This window comes from Bufo bufo, chromosome 3 (genome assembly GCF_905171765.1).
Source record: "Bufo bufo chromosome 3, aBufBuf1.1, whole genome shotgun sequence".
In the NCBI taxonomy this organism is placed as follows: domain Eukaryota; kingdom Metazoa; phylum Chordata; class Amphibia; order Anura; family Bufonidae; genus Bufo; species Bufo bufo.
Genome location: NC_053391.1, coordinates 168,095,878 through 168,120,905, shown reverse-complemented (window position 1 = coordinate 168,120,905; position 25,028 = coordinate 168,095,878). Strand labels below are relative to the sequence as shown.

The 25,028-nt window shown below is 42.0% G+C and overlaps 1 protein-coding gene across 1 annotated transcript in view; it reads left to right on the top strand.

The window, feature by feature from the left end:
* LOC120994883 (pseudouridine 5'-phosphatase) overlaps nt 1-25,028 on the top strand; it is a 554,435-nt gene that overhangs the window by 238,054 nt on the left and 291,353 nt on the right. Inside the window, exon 3 of the mRNA XM_040423754.1 lies at nt 10,942-11,171. Within this exon, the coding sequence (XP_040279688.1) occupies nt 10,942-11,171 (230 nt within the window). The remainder of the gene's footprint in view (nt 1-10,941; nt 11,172-25,028) is intronic.

The following is a 25,028-nucleotide window of genomic DNA, read 5'->3' as shown; positions in this document are numbered from 1 at the left end:
TAGAAAATCATTACAGTCTACTTCTGCCACAGTCAGGGTATTTCAGAGTGTTCAGTGTGGTTATAGCACCATTTAGCTGTGTTAAATTGTATTACACTTTGTTTTTTTGTTACAAGACTACTGCATTGTGGGTATTGCACGGCATCCTGGGAAAGATACGTTTCCAGGACACATCATCAGAGCTGTCCTATGCATGTCTCCTTCTCAAACTCCACTACCTTTGCAAAAGCATATCTGGTAAGAGATCTACCTCTGTTTCAGGGACATGATGTTATGCAGAGGTGTTCAGTTAGTTGTATTGTTACTCAGGGAGTTATTACTGTTAGCTAGGCATACAATCCTATGTATAGGCAGCCATTTTAGCATGTGCCTTCACTGTTAATGTAATGTTATAGTACATGCTATCCTATACATAATACTTATACATGTTATTTGTATTCTTGTAGTTTTACCACATATACAATCTCTCACTCACGCGCACCGTACAGAGAGTGCAACATGTTGACCAATAAACAAATTATACTACAAGGAAAAGTCATCTTTTTTGAAAGACAGGAATGGTTTATGTTGTATGTCAGACTGCACACTGTGTGAACGTGTAATAAGACAGAACAATACACTTTATCACTTAGCTATAATGGCCTGCCTACATTCAATGTGCTGCCTATACTATTCATAGTGGGCCCTGCACTAATGAATGGCAGGAAAAGTCTAAGTCATATTGGTACACCATAGGCTTTTTCCAGGGCATGGGTGCCCACAGAAAGGGATCTGAGTGCAGCCTCTGGCACCCGTGCCATAGGTTCGCCACCACTGGCCTAGAGGCTCTGCTCTCTCTGCAACTACTGCCCCCTCTCCACCTTAATTAACAGGGCCAGACAGTGAAAGTGTCTTCAGGCCTGCCTGCCCCTGTAAATCAAAGTGCAGAGGGTGCTGAGCCTCTAGGTGTAACAGCATTGCACCCGTTGCTCCTAGAGGCTCATTTGTATACATTAAAACATCTTTTTTTCTCAGCAATGTTGGCACATATGAACATGGGACCAGCACAGATGCCTTCACCTGCCAAGAGCACATACCACAGGTTAGCCAATTTCAAAGGTACAAATCTGCTGACAGATGCCCTTTAACCCCATAAGGACCGAGCTCATTTTCACCTTAAGGACCAGGCCATTTTTTGCAAATCTGACCAGTGTCACTTTATCTGGGAATAACTTTAAAATGCTTTTACTTATCCAGGCCATTCTGAGATTGTTTTTTCATCACATATTGTACTTCAACTGGTAAAATGGAGTAAAAAAAATCATTTTTATTTATATAAAAATGACAAATTTTCAATTTTTTTTTAAAAATTTGCAAATTTCCAAGTTTCAATTTCTCTACTTCTATAATATATAGTAATACCTCCAAAAATAGTTATTCATTTTATATTCCTCATATGTCTACTTCATGTTTGAATTATTTGGGGAATGACATTTTATTTTTTGAAGACGTTACAAGGCTTAAAAGTTTAGAAGCAAATCTTGAAATTTTTCTTAAGTTTTCCAAAATCCACTTTTTAAGGACCAGTTCAGGTCTGAAGTCACTTTGTGAGGCTTACATAATATAAACCACCCAAAAATGACCCCATTTTAGAAACTACACCCCTCAAGGTATTCAAAACTGATTTTACAAACTTTGTTAACCCTTTAGGTGTTCCACAAGAGTTCCTGGCAAATCGAGATGAAATGTAAGAATTTAAATTCTTTGGCAAATTTTCCATTTTAATCAATCTTTTCCAGTAACAAAGCAAGGGTTAACATCCAAACAAAACTCAATATTTATTGCCTTGATTCTTTAGTTTATAGAAACACCCCATATGTGGTCGTAAACTACTGTATGGGCACACGGCAGGGCGCAGAAGGAAAGGAACACGATTTGATTTCTGGAAGGCAGATTTTGCTGGACTGGTTTATTTACACCATGTCCCATTTAAAGCCCCCCTGATGCACCCCTAGAGTAGAAATTCCAAAAAAGTGACCCCATTTTGAAAACTATGAGATAAGGTGGCAGTTTTGTTGGGACTATTTTTAGGGTACATATGATTTTTGGTTGCTCTATTTTACATTTTTGTGAGGAAAGGTTACAAAAAATAGAAATTCTGAAAATTTCATCTCCATTTGCCAATAACTCTTGTGGAACACTTAAAGGGTTAACAAAGTTTGTAAAATCAGTTTTGAATACCTTGAGGGGTGTAGTTTCTTAGATGGGGTCACTTTTATGGAGTTTCTACTCTAGGGGTGCATCAGGGGGGCTTCAAATGGGACATGGTGTAAAAAAAAACAGTCCAGCAAAATCTGCCTTCCAAAATTCATATGGCGCTCCTTTCCTTGTGCCCCCTGCCGTTTGGCCATACAGCATTTCACAAGCATATATGGGGTGTTTCTGTAAACTACAGAATCAGGGCAATAAATATAGTTTTGTTTGACTGTTAACCATTGCTTTGTTAAGGATTAAAATGATCGGTGCAGGTGTCACCTTGAGTGGTGGTGTCCTTCCGTATCCCCCTCCTGTGACACACTCTGCACTTTTTTTGGGACCGTCCTTTTTTCCAGTATGGGGGACCACACCTAGAAAGTGTTGGCCAGGGATGATCCTGGTGCCTCCAGTTCCCGAGGTACTCCGGCCTGCTCTTTCCTGGTCAGAAAAGATCAGGGCCTTGAGGACTGCCTCATAGACCTGCAGGAATTTCTCTGTGTAGCCAGCGCTCCGGGACAGCACAAAAGAGTTGTACAAGGCAACCTGTAGACCGCAACTTTTTTGTACCATGCCCGGGTTTTGCGCATGGCGTTATATGACTCCCATATACCGATTGTAGTCCACGATACAATCGGGCTTGAGGACCGTTGCCACGGTACCTTGCACAGCGACCGGGGTGATGCCGTTACCGTGAATTGTGGACAGTACAAGGACATCCCTCTTTGTCCTTATATCTGACCAGCAACAGGTTTCCACTGGTAAGGGCACGGGTCTCACCCCTGGGGATAGGTACCTGGAGGGGGTGGGTAGGGAGGCCGTGTTGATTTTTCCGCACGTTCCCACAAGCGGACGTGGATCTGGCGGTGAGGGACTGGAACAAGGGAATACTAGTATAAATGTTATCCACGTACAGGTGGTAACCCTTATCTAGCAGTGGGTGCATAAGGTCCCACACAAGTTTCCCGCTAACACCCAGAGTGGGGGGTTTAATACGGGAATCTCGCCCCTCATACACACAAAACTTGTAAGTGTACCCTGAGGTACTCTCACACAGTTTGTACAGCTTCACGCCATACCTCGCCCGCTTAGAGGGAACATACTGGCGGAAATTTTGTCTCCCCTTGAAAGCAATGAGAGACTCATCAACAGCGACCTCCCTTCCAGGTACATAGGCCTCAAAAAATTTGGCCCTGAAGTGATCGATGACCGGCCTGATTTTGTACAGGCGGTCATAGGCAGGATCACCTCGGGGGGGGGGGGGGGGACGGGACGACATGCTGCATTATCTGCATAATGCAGGCATTTCCAAATGGCCTCAAAACGGGAGCGTGTCATGGCCATACAGTAGAGTGGGGTCTGGTAGAGGACGTCCCCACTCCAGTATTGCCTGACACTGGGTTTTTTGACTAGGCCCATGTGCAGCACGAGGCCCCAAAACGTCCTTATCTTGGCTGCACTGACCGGAGTCCAGCCACCGGACCTAGCCAAAAAGGAGACCGGGTGTTGAGCAACAAACTGTTGGGCGAACAAGTTTGTTTGCTCCACCATCAGATTCACAAAGTGGTCACTGAAAAAATAAAATAAAATCATATTCAATAAAGCCCACTGAGGGAATCTAGATTCCTGGTTGGCCAACAAAGTCAGGAATCACTGGCTCAAAATCCTCTGGGGTACACCATACAAGTACACCGGTAGGGGGCTCAGGTGGACTTCTCTGGTCGGCCGGAAAACTAGTACGAGTCCCAGGGCTGCTCATACTAGTGTGGGCCTCAGGGTCCCTTGCATGGGAGTCCCCTGGCTCCACCTGGCGGCATCTCTGCCACCTTGGGGGCTCATCATCACTAGATGATGAGGAGGACGCGGATGACAACAGGAAAGTGGGGTCATCCTCATCCTCACTGGGGCTCTCTGAGTCAGAGACAAGCAGGGCATATGCCTCCTCAGCTGAGAACATCCGGCGGGCCATAGGGGAGTGTGTGTGTGTGTGCGTGTCTGTAAAACTTTATTTAGTGTGCGTGTGTGTGGGAGGACTGGTGTTCACGTTCACTTATTCCCTACCCTAACCCACCCTGAACCTAACAGAAAAAAAATAATAAAACGAAATAAAAATATCAAAGCCCCAAAAATTTGAAAAAAAAAACAAAAAACGATTCAAACTCGCTGATCAGCGGTCCGAAGCTGATCAGCGGTGGGGTGGGCGATGCGCTAACAGTGGACGGATGCTAAGAGTGCCGGCCACAGTCAGCGCACGCACACAAAAAAAAATGAAAAAAGAGCGCTTGCGCACAAAAAAATGTGTGTGTGTGGGAGGGGGGGGGGGGGGGGGGCAAGCTGCAGCACCCCTGGTGGTCTAGGGTCGCACAGCTGAGTGTGCTGTCGACCCCAGACACCCGATTAGGGTGAAGCCCAAAAAAAAACTTTTTTTTCCCTAAAACTATCCCTCGGTCTCCCTGCCTAATCTAACCTTTCCCTAAACCTGTCCCTGCGAACTTTTGTACCAGATGGCACTATGGTGGCTCATGTGAGGGTGCTGGGCTCAGAGGTGGACGGACGGGCTCCTCTCTCCTGGCTCCATGGAAGCAGCGTGGTGGAGGAGAGCAGAGCTGGAGGAAGTTAACCCCCGCCCAGCCAATATTATGCGATCCTGAGAGGTGATGTCACCGCCACTTCTCAGGATCTAAGGATGGAGATTGGTGGTGTATTATCACACCACCGATCACCATCCTATTTCCGGTTATCGGGTCACTCGCCGATACGGGGGGGGGGGGGGGGTCACAGGACCCCTCTCGGCATTGTCACAGAATGCCTGCTAAATGATTTTGGCGGTGATCGGAAATACACAGGGCGTACCTGTCCTTAAGGACTCGGACATCAGGGCGTACCTGTACGCCCCGTGTCCTTAAGCGGTTAAATTGTAAGAATAAACAGATAATCATGACTTAGATAAGATACAATGGCACGGCATGATTGTACATTATGCACATGTCTCTAAATTGCCTTGAGTTGAAACTGTTTTTACATAAAAATAAAAAGAAGTGTCGCACTGGGTTGGGGCAGACTACGGAAGCGGTGCTCTCAGTAAAAAGGAATCACCCTTCCTTTGGTAAAATAATTTAAATTTAAAATTTAAAATAAGACAGCCTCTGATTACTGGGGATAAAAGTCTTTTGAATAAATGTCCATCCAACCTGTGGTTTGGATACAGTACAAAAAGTTCTTTAGGGTATAGATGACCCCCAAAACAATCTCCTCCGAAATGAAATAGAATCACAGCTTTTCAATACAGTGATTTATTTATGCGGCGTCCCGCTCTACTCACTGTTCAGCTGTGATGATATACTCCGCTGCTGTGCCGGTACTTTGATTTCAGGGATATCGTGTATTCCCCTCTCTGTCTCTGCAGGCGCCGCTCCGTCAATATAAGAGCCGGGGCCTGCAGAGAGGGGTCCTAGCACCAAACGCGTTTCGGGGTCTGTTATCACCCGAAACGCGTTTGGTGCTAGGACCCCCCCGATGGATATTGATCCTTTGTGCTGAAGTACTCTATATACCTGGATTAACCCTGTCTCACCGCAGACCCAACGCGCATCTCAAAAGGACTTTTTTTGGAAGTTTGATAGGCTCATTCACAAACCAAGTCCAGCGCCGAAAAAGGAGTCTGTAAATCCATTGAGCACCAGCTCTTATATTGACGGAGCGGCGCCTGCAGAGACAGAGAGGGGAATACACGATATCCCTGAACTCAAAGTACCGGCACAGCAGCGGAGTATATCATCACAGCTGAACAGTGAGTAGAGCGGGACGCCGCGTAAATAAATCACTGTATTGAAAAGCTGTGATTCTATTTCATTTCGGAGGAGATTGTTTTGGGGGTCATCTATACCCTAAAGAACTTTTTGTACAATATCCAAACCACAGGTTGGATGGACATTTATTCAAAAGACTTTTATCCCCAGTAATCAGAGGCTGTCTTATTTTAAATTGTTTCTTTTAGAGGTTTAGGAATCTAATTTTATTCATCCGGATTTTATGTCATATTGTTTTAAGTAGTATTGTATCAATTGTCTATATGTTCCAGTTATAATAAATTGTAAGGTTCCTATATTAAGTGAGTGCCCAGTATCTTTTTAATGTTTTTACATAAAACTGGAAATGTTTTTGACTTCAGAAGTCATAAATGAGGAAATTATAGTATAACTTATGTGATGCAGAAAGTGACAAGTGCCCAGTCAACCATCTTGGCCGAACCACTAACTGTGCCTGCCACATGCTAGCTAACCGTAGGAGAGATGACTTAATCATAATGCCAGGTATTTGTCAGTCAGAACAATATTCATATATTTTTGTCCTGTTTTGTTTTTAAATTGAGCTGATATTATTTCTACTGACGGGTAACCGCACAATTTGTTGCAACTGACATATCGTAGGGAAAAGTGCCAGAAGCAGTAGGTGCCACAGTACTTTACTTTATATCTCTACTAAATGTAGCTAAATAAGCTATTGTACAAAGGTCAACAAAGCGTAAATGCTTTAGAATGACTACATTTCCTATGGCTCGAGTGTATTCCATTTTTTTATACCTTCTGAATATAGTTTTTATATGCATAGTAGATAATCATTGATTGACATGTCAACTAGCTACTTGTTGGCCACTTACTTAGGTAATATATACAGAAATGCATCTTCTATCAACAACCCCTATTAGATTGGTGCCACAAAGACCATGTGTTCCTGTAACCTGTGGCACGCAGCTAATTATCCCACGGAAAGCAGAGATCGACTGCCCATAGACCCCCACCAGTAAGCTTCTCAGTAGGTCGATGCCTCGCAGCCAACGCCTAGTACATAACGATCTCCTAGCGTTAATTAATGCTGAAAGTGTCAGGTGCTTATGTACCCGACCAACGGCTAAAGCAAATGTCCTAGCGCCGCAATGGAAGTAAATGTTTACTGCTATGTTCCCTCACAGATTAGCACTGATACACTGGGGCCACCATGTCATCACTTTATTGCTGAGACGCCTTCATTCAAGCTGGTAAATATAAGTGAGAGTTAACATCGTGTTTTTCATATCCGTTTAACGTATACAAATAAATGCCACACTGTGGTCTCCATTCACTATACTGTTCCATTGTAAAAAAATTCATTTATACGTTTTTTAACGGACTCCGCAAGATGCAAAAATGTGGTTTGCTGCATTTTTGTATCCCTTTTGTTAATGTATATGTCAAACAGACGCACAAAACGCCATGTGAACCCACCCATGCAGAATTTTAAACAGCAATGACGTATTGTGACAGATAAGTGCCCGCTGTAGCAAATAATTTGCTTTGGCAATGACCTATGTATTATTCTAACATTTTAATTGGCGGGAACCCTCTTGTAAGCGTTGACCTTAATAGACTTAAAGGGGTTGTTTCGTCTCACCATTACTAAAGCGAGATGGGACTAGGCCCCAACCACCAGGTGTGGGACGTGGGGGGGCAGTGGAGTGGGCCGGTGCTCTGCTGTTTCAGTAGCTTCCTTACTTGGAAACGGAATAGCTTTCTGTGCTATGATGTTTCTGTAACTCCCATGCACTGCATGAGAGCTACTGAAACAGCGGAGCACTCACCCGCTTTGCTGTTTCCCAGGGCTTAATCCCATCTCACCTTAGTAACGGAGATATAAGGCAACCCCTTTAACCCGTTAGTGACCAGCCTTTTTTGCGCCTTACTGACCAAGCATTTTTTTCATGTTTACAATATCACATTCCAAAAGCTATAACGTTTTTATTTTTCCATCTATGAAGCTGTATGAGGGCTTGTTTTTTGTAGTAGTTTTTAATGGTGTCATTTTGAGGTACACATAACTTACTGATTAACTTTTATTAACTCTTTCTGGGAGGAGGATAGGAAAAATCATTAATACTACCACTAAGTGTTTATGTTATAAATTTTGCGGTGTTCATTTTTCAGCACAAATAACATAATAATTTTATTATCTGGGTCAGTACAATTATAGCAATACCAACTACAAAACTTTTTTTTATTTTTATTTCTACAGAGCTGTGTGAGGGCTTGATTTTTGTGGGACGCCTTATAGTTTTCATTGCTATCATTTTGGGGAATATACATTTTTCTATCACTGCAAAAGGCAGAAATTATGGCTTTTGGTTGTTGTTGTTTTTATTTTGCAGTGTTCACCGTACAGGATAAATTACATAATAATTTCATAGTGTGGGGCGTTACGGACATGGCAATACCAAATATGTGGAGATTTTTGCAATTTTTTTTCCATTGAAAATCATTTTTTTCAATGTAACAAACATTTTTTTATTGGGTTTTTTACATTTTAATAAATTATTTTTTAAACTTATTTAACCATTTAATAGTCCCATAGGGGGACTGTCATAGGCAATATTTTGATTGCTTCTAAAATATTTCTATAGTGCACTGTATTTTAATGTCAGTGCTACACTGACATTCACCAGCAGGCTGTGCCAGAGAGGCAACCTGCTGGGAAACACTGGAGGAAGGCCTGGGGCTTATACTAGTCCCCAGCTTGCTTACACTGACATCGGCATTCCACAATCTCATTTGCGGGGTGCTGATGGGAGACAGAGGAGGTCCAATCCCTCTGTAACCGCTTACATGCGGTGGGCGCCATTGCTCGTTGTACGTAAGGGTTTAAACAGTCTAAATTGGTACTCCTGCCAGTCCCAGCTGTTAGAGCAAGAGTGCGGCTAACAAGTAACAGCCGTGCCCCCACTCTCTGCTGCACGGTATATACGTAGGTTGGGCCACTATAAAAATGGGGCGGCCCAGCCTAAACTCCCTTATTGACTTCTGTAAAAATGTGTTTTGATGGTCACTAAAGGGTTAAGTCATAGAATACTAGATGAATGAATGTCACCATGATATTTATTTTTTCCTCCGGTTCCAAATTTTACATACACTAAATGGAATTACGATAATCAGGTTTGGACTGTTCCACCAATAGATCCTCTGGTTAGCTAAGCCTTAGGCAAAATAATGAAAATCTGCCGTCGCAAAGATCACACATTAGGCAACTTAAGCTACCTATAGAAATTATCGTTTTGTTTATTATTTCACAAATGACCAATTAGCCCATCTGAGGTTCATCCCACGGGCATATCTAAAATCAAATTTTAGGGGCCACCAACTAGGGATCGACCGATATTGATTTTTTAGGGCCGATACCGATAATTTGTGAACTTTCAGGCCGATAGCCGATAATTTATACCGATATTCTGGGAATTTTCATTTTTGAGAAAAAAAAAAAAATTCCTACACAAATCTGCTGAAAATTAATATGTTTATTGTTAATGTGTATTTTTTTTGTTTATTGTTAATGTGTATTTTTTTTTTTATAAATCTTTTTCATTTATACTTAATATTTTTGTGGTTTTTTTTTACTAACTTTTAACCCCCTTAGGGACTAGAACCTTTGTCCTATTCACCCTGATAGATCTCTATCAGGGTGAATAGGATCTCACACTGTCCCTGCTGCTCTGTGCATAGTGCACACAGCAGCATGGAGCTGAACATGGCAGCCAGGGCTTCAATAGCGTCCTGGCTGCCATGGTACCCATGATTAATACTGGGTGGGGGTGGGGGGGGGGGGCGCACTGCGCCACCAATGTTTTTACTATTGGCCGGGATTGGGATGGGGGTGGGGGGCGCACTGCGCCACCAATGATTAATACTGGGGGGCTTGGGGGAGCGCACTGCGCCACCAATGAAGATAAGTCTATCGATCATTCATATACAGGAGGCGGGAGCTGGCTGCAGAATCACATAGCCGGCTCCCGACCTCTATCAGCGGTAGCTGCGATCCGCGGCACCTGAGGAGTTAACTACCGCGGACCGCAGCTATTGCTCATAGAGGTCGGGAGCCGGCTATGTGATTCTGCAGCCAGCTCCCGCCTCCTGTATATATGAATGAATGAAAGGCTTATCTTCATTGGTGGCGCAGCGGCCACAGCCCCTCCCCTCCTCTTATGTTCTATCCCCTCATTGGCGGCAGCAGCAGCACAGGGGGAGGAGACACTGCTTCCTTCTCCCCTGTGCTGCGGAGGGAACACAGAGAGCGCTGTCAGCAGCGCGTTCTGTGTTCCCCATACGTTATCGGTATATCGGCAAAATTGATGCCGATACCGATAACGTTCAAAATCCTCAATATCGGCCGATAATATCGGCCAAACCGATAATCGGTCGATCCCTACCACCAACCAAATAATCTACTAAATATGTGAAATACCATTTGAAAACCAACCAGTGGATCGACCTCTTCATCCCTAAGGACGATATACTGAGTCCTGCAGCCTATCAATAGTGACATGGCTTCTCCAGAAAAGTCATATAAGCAGAAGTTTTTTACAGATCTAGTAATATACAATTTACTGATTGAAATGGATGTGTAGCGTGAAAGTATAGTCACTTGAGTTCTGTAATGGTATATGAGTGGCCTTCAGGCCGAGTACTCAAGGGGTTAATTTACTGGATGCTATTGGGCAGCCAGTCTTATTTATGGGATTTCATTGTCTTCCACACTCATTCCAGATAATAACAGTGAACTTGAAAACTTTCTTTTTCCCGAAACTGTCACATATGATTATTATCCGCTATCATTGATAGTATGGACAAGCTTTATCATGTAATCTTTGCATTTCTCATTTATTTCCTCTCTCTTTCTCTGTCACAGGGGTTGAAAAGTTAATCTACCATCTGAATAAGCACAACATCCCAATGGCTGTTGCCACCAGCTCAGCCAGAGTGACATTTGAAATGAAAACAAGTAGGCACAAAGAATTCTTCAATTTATTCCATCACATTGTGCTTGGAGATGACCCAGATGTGAAAAATGGCAAACCTCATCCTGATGCTTTTCTTGTATGTGCAAAGAGGTTTAACCCCCCTCCGAGCATCGGCAAGGTAAGTGTGAAAATACATATTACTCCCGCCGCTGTGCTAGGTTTGAAAATTACACAATCATAAAGTAGTTATGTTTCAACCTTATATTTTCGCTTTGCAGGGCAAGGAGCGAAATAGGTTATAGGTTATTCAATGTCTTTTAAAATAGTGAAAACTGGCCAGAAATCTGTCCCTTTGTGACTCCTCATTCCATGTCGCCTAGAAGGCAGCTTGGACATCAGCGTGCACAAATTATCGGAAATGATTTAATAGTAAAAATATATTGTATAAAGTACATTTAGAAAACAGCAGAACCTAGCAGCATCTTCTACGACTTGACGTATTGGATCTTGCCAGACGCAGTTAATGTTCCGAGGTAAGGGTAACTGACCGTTTAGCTCCCTATGTAAATTGTTGTATTGCTTTAAGACTTGCTGTACAGCCATGGCACTCATTATCTTATGCTTATGTCAGTCCTACCACTCCATCTCACTGCTAAATGGGCATGCAAAGGTTATCCCCAGAAGTCCAGCTGTCAGGTTACATAAAAACATTACAGTTTTTGAAGAGAATTAAAAAAAAAAAAAAGTTTCTGCAGAAGCAACCAAACGATATTTGCCTTGTAGGTCTTTTTGCATTTCTGTGGGAATGATGTCTGTTTTCCCAGCTTAGTGCCTGTCTATGATATCTGGAGAACAATGGAACCTCATATATTACCCATATATGGATATGTCTATGAACATTTTATAGCACGCAATAGAATAGGATACCTGGAGGGCTCATGTTTCAGCTGTTCACATGCAGTATTACCTACAGTCTTTCTAAATAAGATGGGTCCATCACCTAAATAGGGTGGCTTTAAAGGAGTGTTAAATAATAGGACCTATCCTCAGGATAGGTTTTCAGTGGCTGCTAGCTGTTTGAATGGACTCTTCCTAGGCCAGCGACGTCACGTTCTTTGGTCAGATAGTCTAGGAGCAGCTCAATGTCAACCACAGCCACTATCCAATGCTGTGAGGAGGAGGCCACGGTGCTCACCGGAGGGCCGCAGCCTCTTTAAACAGCTAATCGGCTGGGATACCAAGTGTCAGGCCCCCACCAATCTCTCTCAGAGGATGGGTCGTCAGCATTAAACACTCAGACAACCACTCTAAATTGCTTGTTCACCTTTGGGAGGTCTTTCTGCCGCAGTGACCTACTCTCCAAGCATCATGTGACACGCAGAGACCAGAGACACGCAGATGTCCACTGATATGGTGGTGAGGGTTCTGTCAGAAAGACACCCCCCAAAGGTGAATAAAACCTATAAAAGGAATCTGTCATCTTGGATCCTGGACTGCTACCGCAGTAAAACATGAGTAGCACAGCAGGAGTCCAGATTGCTATTGTTATTTTCCTACTGGACTCTTTTCTAATATGTTGGCATGGCACAGCAGTCTGGACTGTGCAGCTTTGAGTTTTGACAACAGGAGAATGGGAGCAGTTGTAACATAATAAAATGACAATTAAGACTATTTATGTGCAGTACTACTCATGTATCACTGCAGATAATAGTCCCAAATTGTAGCGTCAGATTGCCTTTAAAGGTGGTATTCAGATAAGAAGAGATAATACCCCCATCCACTAGAATGGCCTGACTGCTGGGACCCCCACCTATAGCCAGAACAAATGAATATGCCCCATTATAATGAAGTGCACCACCGCTACATTCAAAGCCTATGGGACAGCCAGAGATAGCCGAGTGCTATATTTGTACTTAATTGAGATGAATGGAGTGGAAGTCCACTGCTCCATTTAAATGGAGGACTCGGTCTACATTTTAATGATTGGCGGGGCCCCAAGTGGTCCGACATCATCAATATTCTTTATTCAATTGATAGGGGATAACCTTATCTATTTGGAATACCTCTTTAAAGCCACTCTGTTCCGTTGATGGCTTTGTACAGTGTTGGACTGGGGTTCCTAGGGCCCACCAGTAAAATGTATTCTAAGGGCCCACTGTAGAGCTACAAGTAAATACCCTCTGCTACCACAACAGCAGGCAGCAGCAAGATGCTTAAGATGATCGATTATGAGGGTCCCTGTAGCGATTTTGAGAAGGTAGGTCCTTTAGGAAAGTGGATACTGGCTGGCCTGCCTCTGTGCCTAGAAGTCTTCTTCACCACCTGATGCATCTACAGGGAGTGCAGAATTATTAGGCAAGTTGTATTTTTGAGGATTAATTTTATTATTGAACAACAACCATGTTCTCAATGAACCCAAAAAACTCATTAATATCAAAGCTGAATATTTTTGGAAGTAGTTTTTAGTTTGTTTTTAGTTTTAGCTATTTTAGGGGGATATCTGTGTGTGCAGGTGACTATTACTGTGCATAATTATTAGGCAACTTAACAAAAAACAAATATATACCCATTTCAATTATTTATTTTTACCAGTGAAACCAATATAACATCTCAACATTCACAAATATACATTTCTGACATTCAAAAACAAAACAAAAACAAATCAGTGACCAATATAGCCACCTTTCTTTGCAAGGACACTCAAAAGCCTGCCATCCATGGATTCTGTCAGTGTTTTGATCTGTTCACCATCAACATTGCGTGCAGCAGCAACCACAGCCTCCCAGACACTGTTCAGAGAGGTGTACTGTTTTCCCTCCTTGTATATCTCACATTTGATGATGGACCACAGGTTCTCAATGGGGTTCAGATCAGGTGAACAAGGAGGCCATGTCATTAGATTTTCTTCTTTTATACCCTTTCTTGCCAGCCACGCTGTGGAGTACTTGGACGCGTGTGATGGAGCATTGTCCTGCATGAAAATCATGTTTTTCTTGAAGGATGCAGACTTCTTCCTGTACCACTGCTTGAAGAAGGTGTCTTCCAGAAACTGGCAGTAGGACTGGGAGTTGAGCTTGACTCCATCCTCAACCCGAAAAGGCCCCACAAGCTCATCTTTGATGATACCAGCCCAAACCAGTACTCCACCTCCACCTTGCTGGCGTCTGAGTCGGACTGGAGCTCTCTGCCCTTTACCAATCCAGCCACGGGCCCATCCATCTGGCCCATCAAGACTCACTCTCATTTCATCAGTCCATAAAACCTTAGAAAAATCATTCTTGAGATATTTCTTGGCCCAGTCTTGACGTTTCAGCTTGTGTGTATTGTTCAGTGGTGGTCGTCTTTCAGCCTTTCTTACCTTGGCCATGTCTCTGGGTATTGCACACCTTGTGCTTTTGGGCACTCCAGTGATGTTGCAGCTCTGAAATATGGCCAAACTGGTGGCAAGTGGCATCTTGGCAGCTGCACGCTTGACTTTTCTCAGTTCATGGGCAGTTATTTTGCGCCTTGGTTTTTCCACACGCTTCTTGCGACCCTGTTGACTATTTTGAATGAAACGCTTGATTGTTCGATGATCACGCTTCAGAAGCTTTGCAATTTTAAGAGTGCTGCATCCCTCTGCAAGATATCTCACTATTTTTGACTTTTCTGAGCCTGTCAAGTCCTTCTTTTGACCCATTTTGCCAAAGGAAAGGAAGTTGCCTAATAATTATGCACACCTAATATAGAGTGTTTATGTCATTAGACCACACCCCTTCTCATTACAGAGATGCACATCACCTAATATGCTAAATTGGTAGTAGGCTTTCGAGCCTATACAGCTTGGAGTAAGACAACATGCATAAAGAGGATGATGTGGTCAAAATACTCATTTGCCTAATAATTCTGCACGCAGTGTATACTAATAAACTACCAGGATTTTTTATATGGACATAAGCAGGTTGAAATTCTGTACGCTGCATATCTGTATGTATGTGGTGCGGTCAGTCTTCGGTGTTATGTGCAAGGGATAAGGGACTGGGGGCCAACCTTTGTCAGGGACCCATTGGGGGATTTGCCTGTTGCCCTGTGGGCCAGTCCGAGCCTGGCTTTATACTATTAAACTTAACTGTAGCAGCCAGTGACAGGCAGCTGTTGCCACGTCCAATGTGTTTATGGGTTGCATCAAAAGGGACAGCTCAGAGCTGCCATAGATCTCTGACTTCATTTGCACCAGTAAACTGGCGTAAACAAAGATACATTTTTGGGGGCGGCTAGCCACTACCCCTTCCGATCCTTGCCACAGCCAGGGAAAGTGGCGTGGTTGGCATAAAAACCAAGAGATGTGACACTTATTTAAAAAGATGCAGTTAAAAAGTTGTAAACACATAGGCGTCATTTAAAAAGACCTCTACATAACTTTGGCGTATCCACCGCTTGTCTAAATCTACACTAGCGCTCTTGCTAGTGTGGATTCCAACCATTTTCTAGAAATGAATAAATGAGACTGGCCTTCTCCGCCCAACCACGCCCCCTTTTTTTAGACCTAGTGTGAGCGGGGAAAAGTTGCAGATTGCATTGCAAATAACCAAAAAGTGGCCTATATCTGTTAGTAAATGACCCCCATAGTTTGCGACTTTAACACCACTTTTCAGGCAAATGGGAGATGATAAATCTCCTCCATAGTCCTGTCACTTTACAAATCACTGGTCAGACCACACGTGGAGTACTGTGTACAGTTCTGGGCTCCTGTGAACAAGGCAGACATAGCAGAGCTGGAGAGGGTTCAGAGGAGGGCAACTAAAGTAATAACTGGAATGGGGGGGACTACAGTACCCAGAAAAAATTATCAACATTAGGGTTATTCACTTTAGAAAAAAGACGACTGAGGGGAGATCTAATAACTATGTATAAATATATCAGGGGGCAGTTTAGAGATCTCCCCCATGATTTATGAGAAAGAAGATTTCTCCATCCAGATTCTGTAGAAGAGGATTCTTTACGGTAAGAGCAGTGAGACTATGGAACTCTCTGCCTGAGGAGGTGGTGATGGTGAGTTCACTAAAGGAATTCAAGAGGGGCCTGGACGTATTTCTGGAGTTATTCTTAAGTGGGGAAAATTGGCTTCTACCTCACAGGGGATGTTTTGCCTTCATCTGGATCAACTTACAGTATAACAGGCTGAAGTGGATGGACAAATGTCTTTTTCAGCCTTACAAACTATGTTACTAATACACTTCTTATTTGATGGGAGTAAAAACTAACACTGTGGATATGACATTTAATTTAGGCAATATTCTTATGTGACTGCTTGGAACCAACTTCCATTGTCATACCCCTGCTATCAACCTATTTTTAGAAGTGTAATAAAGTAAGTTTTCTGCGTGCACTCAATGCAGGAATCAATTTAAGCTACTTTATTGCCAAGACTACAGGACCCTGATTTTTCCGAAATGTAGAGAAATAAAGGCCAGAATATATGTCAATGCCAAGATACACCTTTTTCAAAATGCTTCTAACTTGTGTAACTATTCCACAGAGCAAACTATCCCTGTGAGCATATTAAAGGGTCTTCTCTATACAATAAATGATAAAATATCACTCTGGGAATGTCCTCCTTTTCTTTTTAATACAGTAAGTTCTCAAATATGTCAAAAGAGGAGATCTGTTAAAATAGATAAAATATACAGACTGCTGTATAGCAGCACGAGTAAAAGACGTTGAGCAAACTGACATTTAGTTTCATACCCAACTCTGAGAAGAGAAAAAAAAGAACATTAGGTGAGAAAATAAATTAGATACTGGTTGCCATATCCCCTTTAATGGAATAGCACCTAGTACATAAATTATGTTTTTAAAAAATGTACTGTATATACTGAAAAATATTTAGCTGAAGTATAAAATACTTTTATAACAATCTCTTTAAATGTAAACTGAATGTGGAGCTCAGAACCTTGCTTATATTTTCGAGGTGACCTGAATTACACCTGTTTGTCAGACATCAAGAGTAGAAGTATTGATGGTACCCTTAAGGTACAGCTATATGGGGCACATTTTCTGGAGTGGAATTTTTGCAAAAGATCACAGCACATGACGACATGGATTTTTTCCAGATTTTGTTGTGCAGAGGCTGAAAACTGCCTATAGCTTCCCTTGGCGAGATGGAAGTAAGTGTGACCACCAGGAGGCCAGGAGACAGTTAGGGAATACAGCACAGCTTGCTGGGCTAGTCTGTTTCTGTAGCTCCCATGCAACACAATGAGAGCTGGCCCACTCCACTGTTTCCTGGCCACCTGATGGTCAGCGCTTATTCCCATCTGACCTTAGTAATGGTGAGATGGGACAACCCCTTTAATATATTAATTTGGTGGTTTTTATACATATGTTGGCACTGCAGGCAGTTCCTTCTTTGTAAGTGATTTCCACCTCTTATCTGGTATCAGTCTAGGGTACACTGATTGTGCCAGTACACCTGTGTGCCAGTCATGGCCAGGATCACAGCATAGAGGTGATACCATAGGAATTCATGGGATTGCAGTACAAGTACAAAAAAAATACTGTTGGATTTTTTGCGACTCGCTTTGCAATCCCATTAATTTCTATGAGATCACCACTACTCTGCAATCCTGGCCACAACAAGTGTCACTGTGTAGCCCTGGCCTAATGAACGTCTTATTTTTAACTATTTTGCATCACAGCATATTCAATTTTATTACTGTTATATGATGTGTGCCCTATGGGGGTGACATAATATATCTTAATATATCTGCTCCAATGTATTACATTTATATTTATTGCAATATTTTTTTCATTTCAAGGTTGTTGTCTCTAATAGTTTTGAAGGACCTTGAGTCTAAAGCTAGCTTTTCACTTCTGTCAGCTGAATGCTGATTCCTGTGACAGCCCCCGTACACATGCATGCTCAGCTTGGCCGAGTGTGAATGTGTTCTGCAAGAGGAGAACAGCCGCCAGACTCCTCTAGTGGCGGTATGTCTCCCAGAGAACAAAATGAACTGGTATATTAAAGTTCAAAAACTCGATTCTTCTCTCTCCCAATAGCAAACGTTCTGGGAGCCTCCAACCATATTAGATGGCTGTCTGGTCTGACCAAAATTAGTGGGTTCACCCAACATTAAACTAATGAGTATGGCTAACTTAAAGGAGATCTCCAGGCTTTTATTTAGAATTTCCTGGAGTCTTCTCACCTGTGGATGACATATTGTTTCCTGAGTACTTACCTGTCTATCACAACGCTGATGTTGCCATCTCTACTATGCTTAGACTGGATGTATGCCCTTCCTCTCAGGTCCTGACCTTATGTGTCCCCGAGTCTTTTTGTTCAGCTGCATATACAGTATATGCTGCTGAACAGAGAGACCCAGGAACACATCTGGTCGGGACCTACTGTAGGTAGACAAGCCCACAGTCAGTCTGGGCATAGTGGAGACAACGGTACTGAGGGAATGATCTTTTATCCACTGCAAGAAGACGCCAAGATTTTCTAAATCGGATCAGAATTTGTTGCATTTTCCTTTTTCATTTTTTATAACATGGAACTGAAAGAGGCAAGTAATAATAGCAGCAGAATGCTGCATTGCATACAGTTACCCTTGGGGAAAGTTGACCAGTTCAGAAAAAGCACTGAATGAACAGATTTGTTGGCTCAATGAGATGGTACACCGTACATGCTTCAGTTTCATAAGCGATGCTGCTCTAAGAGACTTGTGCTAAGTAGTCTGGAAAAGGCTAAATGGGATCAAGCTGTATCCCACACAAAGCATCACTAGAACATCTAGACAGAGGTTTGTAAAGTGTAGGCCTCTCATCTGACATTTAATCAATCCACAATTTAATGAGCTAACATATAACAGTTCTGTTCAACAAGGGATATAAACATTGAAAGCAGACAACTTTCTATAATTATGTCTGGAAATTCTTTATCTGTCCACAAATATTGTCTTCCAGAATGTTTACTGGCTTAAATATACTCTATCAGTGTTTTAACCCATTAGGGGGTTTCCTACATCTCAAAAACTCAGATGAATATAATGCACTTAAAGGTCCTGAGGTTTATGAGAAAAATATACTTTTTAATATATGCAAATGTGCCAATAAGAGCAATGGGGCATTGCCTTTACACCTAGAGGCTCTGCTTTCTCTGCAACTGCAACACCCCGTTACTCCTAGAGGCTTATTCAAATATAATAAAACATTTTTCTCATTAATGTGGGCACATATAAACATGGGACCAACACAGATGCCTTCAGCTGCCAAAATCCCATTCAACAGATCAGACAGTTTCATAGGTACAAATCTGCTGACAGATGTCCTTTAACCCCAATGATATTGAAGGATTTTTTTTTTATTTTTTTTTTACGTTGTCATTTTTCTTCCCTGTCTTTCTGAAGCCATAACTTTTTTATTTTTCCGATTTTTGTGGGACAAGTTGTACTTTCTAATGCCGCCATTTAATATGGTAAACAATGTAGCGGGAAGCAGGAAAAAAAAAATCCCAAATGGGGTGGAATTGGGAAAAAAAAATGCAATTCCTCCACATTTTTACTGGTTTTGTCCCTATGGCGTTCCCTATGCGGCTTAACTGACCTGTACCCATCATTCTCTGGGTCAGTATGATTACATCAATACCACATATAGGTTTCATGTGTTTAAATACAGAAAAAATAAATTAAAACATCACCATACTCTGACCCCCATAACTTTTATTTTATAGTTATTTCTACTGAACTGTGTGGGGGCTCATTTTTTGCAGCATTTTGAGGTGTCTGTGTCTTTTTTATCACATTTTATTCAATTTTTGGGGTAAGAGAAACAATGAAAAAAATGGCGAATCAGCCATGTTGATACTTTTTTTTCCAATACTCCATTCATCGTATTGAATTTGTTTTTAATATTTTTAAAGAATGAGCATTTGTGGACGTGGTGATGCCTATGATGTTTATATTTGTTATTACTTATGTATTTATTTTTTATTATAAGGAAAGGGGGGTGGTAATTAAAATTGTTATATCTTTTTTATATATATATTTTATTTATTTTTTTCACTTTTGAACTTTTTTTTTTGTAGCCACACTAGGAGGCTACAATGTCCACTACTTAGTTTTTTAGAGAATATTATTATACTCCCATAAGGAGTATAGTAATTCTCTAATTGTTGATCTCCTATGTTGGCCTGCCAGCTGCTGGTCAACATAGGAACTGCAGCTCTAATACGCTAGGTCTCTGCAGAGAGACCCAGCCTATTAGAAATAATGATCAGCAACCCTGATCACACTTGAACACGGCATTATTGCCTGTCGCAGACATTAGCCGTGGGCCTCTGCTGTTTCAAACAGCAGAGATTCATTGGCTATTGTGCCTGCTGCTTGTGCAAGCGGGCGTCATGTTTAAAGACCACACTAGCACTGTACATGTACTGTGCTCGTAGCGAAGGGGGTTAATCTGCTAAAGCATGTCTGAAAGGGATCAGTATGGATGGAATTTTGCATGCTGCACTCATTGCTGTCTGTTTTGACTACTGGATATAACTGTTACTTCTCAGGGAGCCAAGCACCTTGTACTTGAATAGTGATTGTGGATACATATACCAAGGAAATAGGGCTTCTGTCCAAGAACATGGGTTCCAAATCAAAGCTTGGTCACTTTAAAGTGTGCCCATAGGGGGGGGACACAACTTACCTGCTGAGATTCACTGTTCCACCAGCACCATAGCTCCAGTCCTGTGACTGGTGTTACCAATCAGTGGCTTCAGTAGTCACACGTCCAAGAGCGGCCCCAGAGTTTACCTGACTGGTTTTAATGTCACAAAGTTAACTTGCCTGAAACGCACTTGTGATGTCACAGCAGGTTCACGACTGAAACCTAGTTGAGATGTTACAGCTGTTTACATGACTGATGACCACTTTGATGACTGGAACACATGCATGATGTCACAACAGATTACCCAACAGAAACACAATTATTATGTCACATCAATTTTCCTGACAAAAACATGTGATGGGACACTTAAATGGCATGAGCAGTTGTAATTAGACTGCATTGTCGCTGCAAGGGAGACAACCTGCAGGTAAATATTGAAGAGAATTCAGTACTCACACAAGGGCCACGGGCCCTCCAAACAGCTGATCGGAGAAGGTGCCAGGAGTTGGACCACCGCCCGTCTGATATTGATGACTTATCCTGAGGATAGCTCATCAATATTATGCTACTTAAACAACCTCTTTCACATCAGAGTGGCCTCCATAGACAGCTGATTTTGCAAAGCAATTGTCATTAAACAAATGGCCGTTTACGTAATACATGATGACTGGCTACACCAGAGTGAGAGCTCCTGCTTATTATTAGCTTTCTGCTTCGGCTCAGAGAGGCTTTAATACAGGAGAGGGACTCTCTGTAGGATGGCTGTATACATATGGAAAGGAGTTGTTGACATCAACCAAGACCTTTAAGTGGGCATGGAAGCTATGATTTCAGGGATTAATATTATGCATGTCATAATGCTGCCCTACAACTGTTAATATAATGGCGTTTTACTATAATGACATACTATGGGCAGTTTGATAGCTCAGCAGTCAGCACTAGCTTTCAACACTGGGATAAGAATCTCCATGGTGTTGTTTTTCTTCATATGTGCACGTGTTTACCTTGAGATGTTTAAAAAAAAGACTGTGACTCTAATTAGGGCAAAAAAAGAATGATGAATGTGGATGATTACAATTTATGTGCAGATATACAGAATATATTGGTGCTACCAGTCCTGGGTTCAAAGGGCAACATCCGCATGGAGTTTGTATGTTCTCTCCATGTTTGTGTGGGTTTCAGGTACTCTATTTCCTCCCACACTCAAAAAAAGACTCCATACAGATAAATTGATTCAGAAATTAGATTGTTTGCCCCAGTGGAGATAAAGAATGATGTGAGTATTCTCTGTACAGTGCTAAAGAATATGGAAGTGCTATATAAATGAACACACCATCTAAAAGCAGTAAGAAACAAATAAATATTATTTTTCTAGATTACAAATAGATATAATGGGCAAGACTTATCAAAACAAGTGTAAAGAAATCAGAGCACAGGCCTATGCAAAATTATTACACTGCTGCTTTTGTTTCCAAATTGCATGTAAAAAAATAAAAGTTTACTTCAGATTTGTTACTTGCAGTAGTTATGCTAACTTTATTGTAACAATTTCTGCTCCAGAAGCCAGGCAAAGAGGGAGGATAGCTGGTAGCCTAAGAGCTATGACAAACTCACTTGCTCTGGCTACTGGTATGGAGCGGAGAGGCAGGAGGGGGCTTGGCTTGAGAGCCAATTAGTTAGATCTGTGTTCTTCTTAAATACTGCTGTGCTATTGCTGAATGCCAGGTATTTAACTTTCAACCTTATTCCTCTATACCTTAGTTTCCTCTGTGCATTTTGTGACTAATCTTGTGTTTGTGACCCCGCTCATTTACTCAAGTACTCACTTTTGTTTTCTACCATACATGACCTCTGTCGCGGGTTTGTTTGCTTGTGGTGAAGTCACCAATGACAAACTTTGAGACTTCGGGGTTAAAAGTCCAAATAGTACTTTACAGCACATAAAGCGTAACATGAAACATGAGATAAACACCTGCTTGTCTGGGCGCTAACTGTACAGAGACTTCTCTCTATCACCTGTGCTTTCAGCAGGACACAAGGATTAGTCAAATAGCTAGCAGACTCTGACACTGACAGGCTCTGAAGCCTCTATTTATTCCCCTGTAATGATCCTAGTAGCCACACCTGCGTTCTCCTCAGACTAAACGGAATAGCTGTCCTGGAGTAAGGGTGTAGACTGGTATGTCCCTCTGCCAAACATACATACCAGTCCAAAAAAATCCAGCCTACAACAAAATCTGAACAACATGGCCCCAGCAAACTACACTTTGTTGAAACAAATACTGCTTTCTGGATTCTTTATATCTCACCCAGCTAAGGGCTCTGGGCAAAATATATACCCCTTCCAGGATTTTACCACATACTTTTTTACACCTTATACAGTGATCCTGACTACTCCCCTGCCATTTGTTATTGTGCTCTCTCTTTAGATTTTGAACCTCAATTTGGCTTTGCTGTTCTTTCCCCTGTGGTTCTGACCCTATTCACTTCATCTGTTAGCAGCTACCAGGTGAACTCCAGATAAGACTCCATACCACCCAGTGTGGCCATTCAGGGTTAAATAGTTAGCTTCCTGAATGGGACCTCCCCCAGCTCCAGCAGATATTCCAGTGTAGGTAGGGCCCCTTTAGTTATAGAGGTTTTTCAGGGCTAGTTGTCCAGCTCTCACTGAACCAGCTAGCTAGCGTCAAGTTTGGCATGTCTTTCTACTCAGTAATCATATTCAGCCAAATGCTTCAGAACTCATTGGACAGCGCTTCACAGTGCAGAGGGACAATGACCCAAAGCATACTGCAAAAGCAACCAAACAGTTTTTTAAGGGAAAGAAGTAGAATGTTATGCAATGGCCAAGTCAATGACCTGACCTGAATCTGATTGAGCATGCATTTCATTTGCTGAAGACAAAACTGAAGGGAAAATGCCCCAAGAACAAGCAGGAACTGAAGACAGTTGCTTTAGAGGCCTGGCAGAGCATCACCAGGGATGAAACCCAGCGTCTGGTGATGTCTATGCGTTCCAGACTTCAGGCTGTAATTGACTGCAAAGGATTTGCAACCAAGTATTAAAAAGTGAAAGTTTGATTTATGATTATTATTCTGTCCCATTACTTTTGGTCCTGTAACAAGTGGGAGGCACATATGCAAACTGTTGTAGTTCCTACACCGTTCACCTGATTTGTATGTAGATACCCTCAAATTAACCACCTCAGCCCCCAGTGCTTAAACACCCTGAAAGACCAGGCCACTTTTTACACTTCTGACCTACACTACTTTCACCGTTTATTGCTCGGTCATGCAACTTACCACCCAAATGAATTTTACCTCCTTTTCTTCTCACTAATAGAGCTTTCATTTGGTGGTATTTCATTGCTGCTGACATTTTTACTTTTTTTGTTATTAATCGAAATTTAACGATTTTTTTGCAAAAAAATGACATTTTTCACTTTCAGTTGTAAAATTTTGCAAAAAAAACGACATCCATATATAAATTTTGCTCTAAATGTATTGTTCTACATGTCTTTGATAAAAAAAAAATGTTTGGGTAAAAAAAAAATGGTTTGGGTAAAAGTTATAGCGTTTACAAACTATGGTACAAAAATGTGAATTTCTGCTTTTTGAAGCAGCTCTGACTTTCTGAGCACCTGTCATGTTTCCTGAGGTTCTACAATGCCCAGACAGTACAAACACCCCACAAATGACCCCATTTCGGAAAGTACACACCCTAAGGTATTCGCTGATGGGCATAGTGAGTTCATAGAACTTTTTATTTTTTGTCACAAGTTAGTGGAAAATGATGATTTTTTTATTTATTTTTTCTTTTCTTACAAAGTCTCATATTTCACTAACTTGTGACAAAAAATAAAAACTTCTATGAACTCACTATGCCCATCACGAAATACCTTGGGGTCTCTTCTTTCCAAAATGGGGTCACTTGTGGGGTGGTTATACTGCCCTGGCATTCTAGGGGCCCAAATGTGTGGTAAGGAGTTTGAAATCAAATTCTGTAAAAAATGACCTGTGAAATCCGAAAGGTGCTCTTTGGAATATGGGCCCCTTTGCCCACCTAGGCTGCAAAAAAGTGTCACACATCTGGTATCTCCGTACTCAGGAGAAGGTGGGGAATGTGTTTTGGGGTGTCATTTTATATATACCAATGCTGGGTGAGAGAAATATCTTGGTCAAATGCCAACTTTGTATAAAAAAATGGGAAAAGTTGTCTTTTGCCAAGATATTTCTCTCACCCAGCATGGGTATATGTAAAATGACACCCCAAAACACATTCCCCAACTTCTCCTGAGTACGGAGATACCAGATGTGTGACACTTTTTTGCAGCCTAGGTGGGCAAAGGGGCCCATATTCCAAAGAGCACATTTCGGATTTCACAGGTCATTTCTTACAG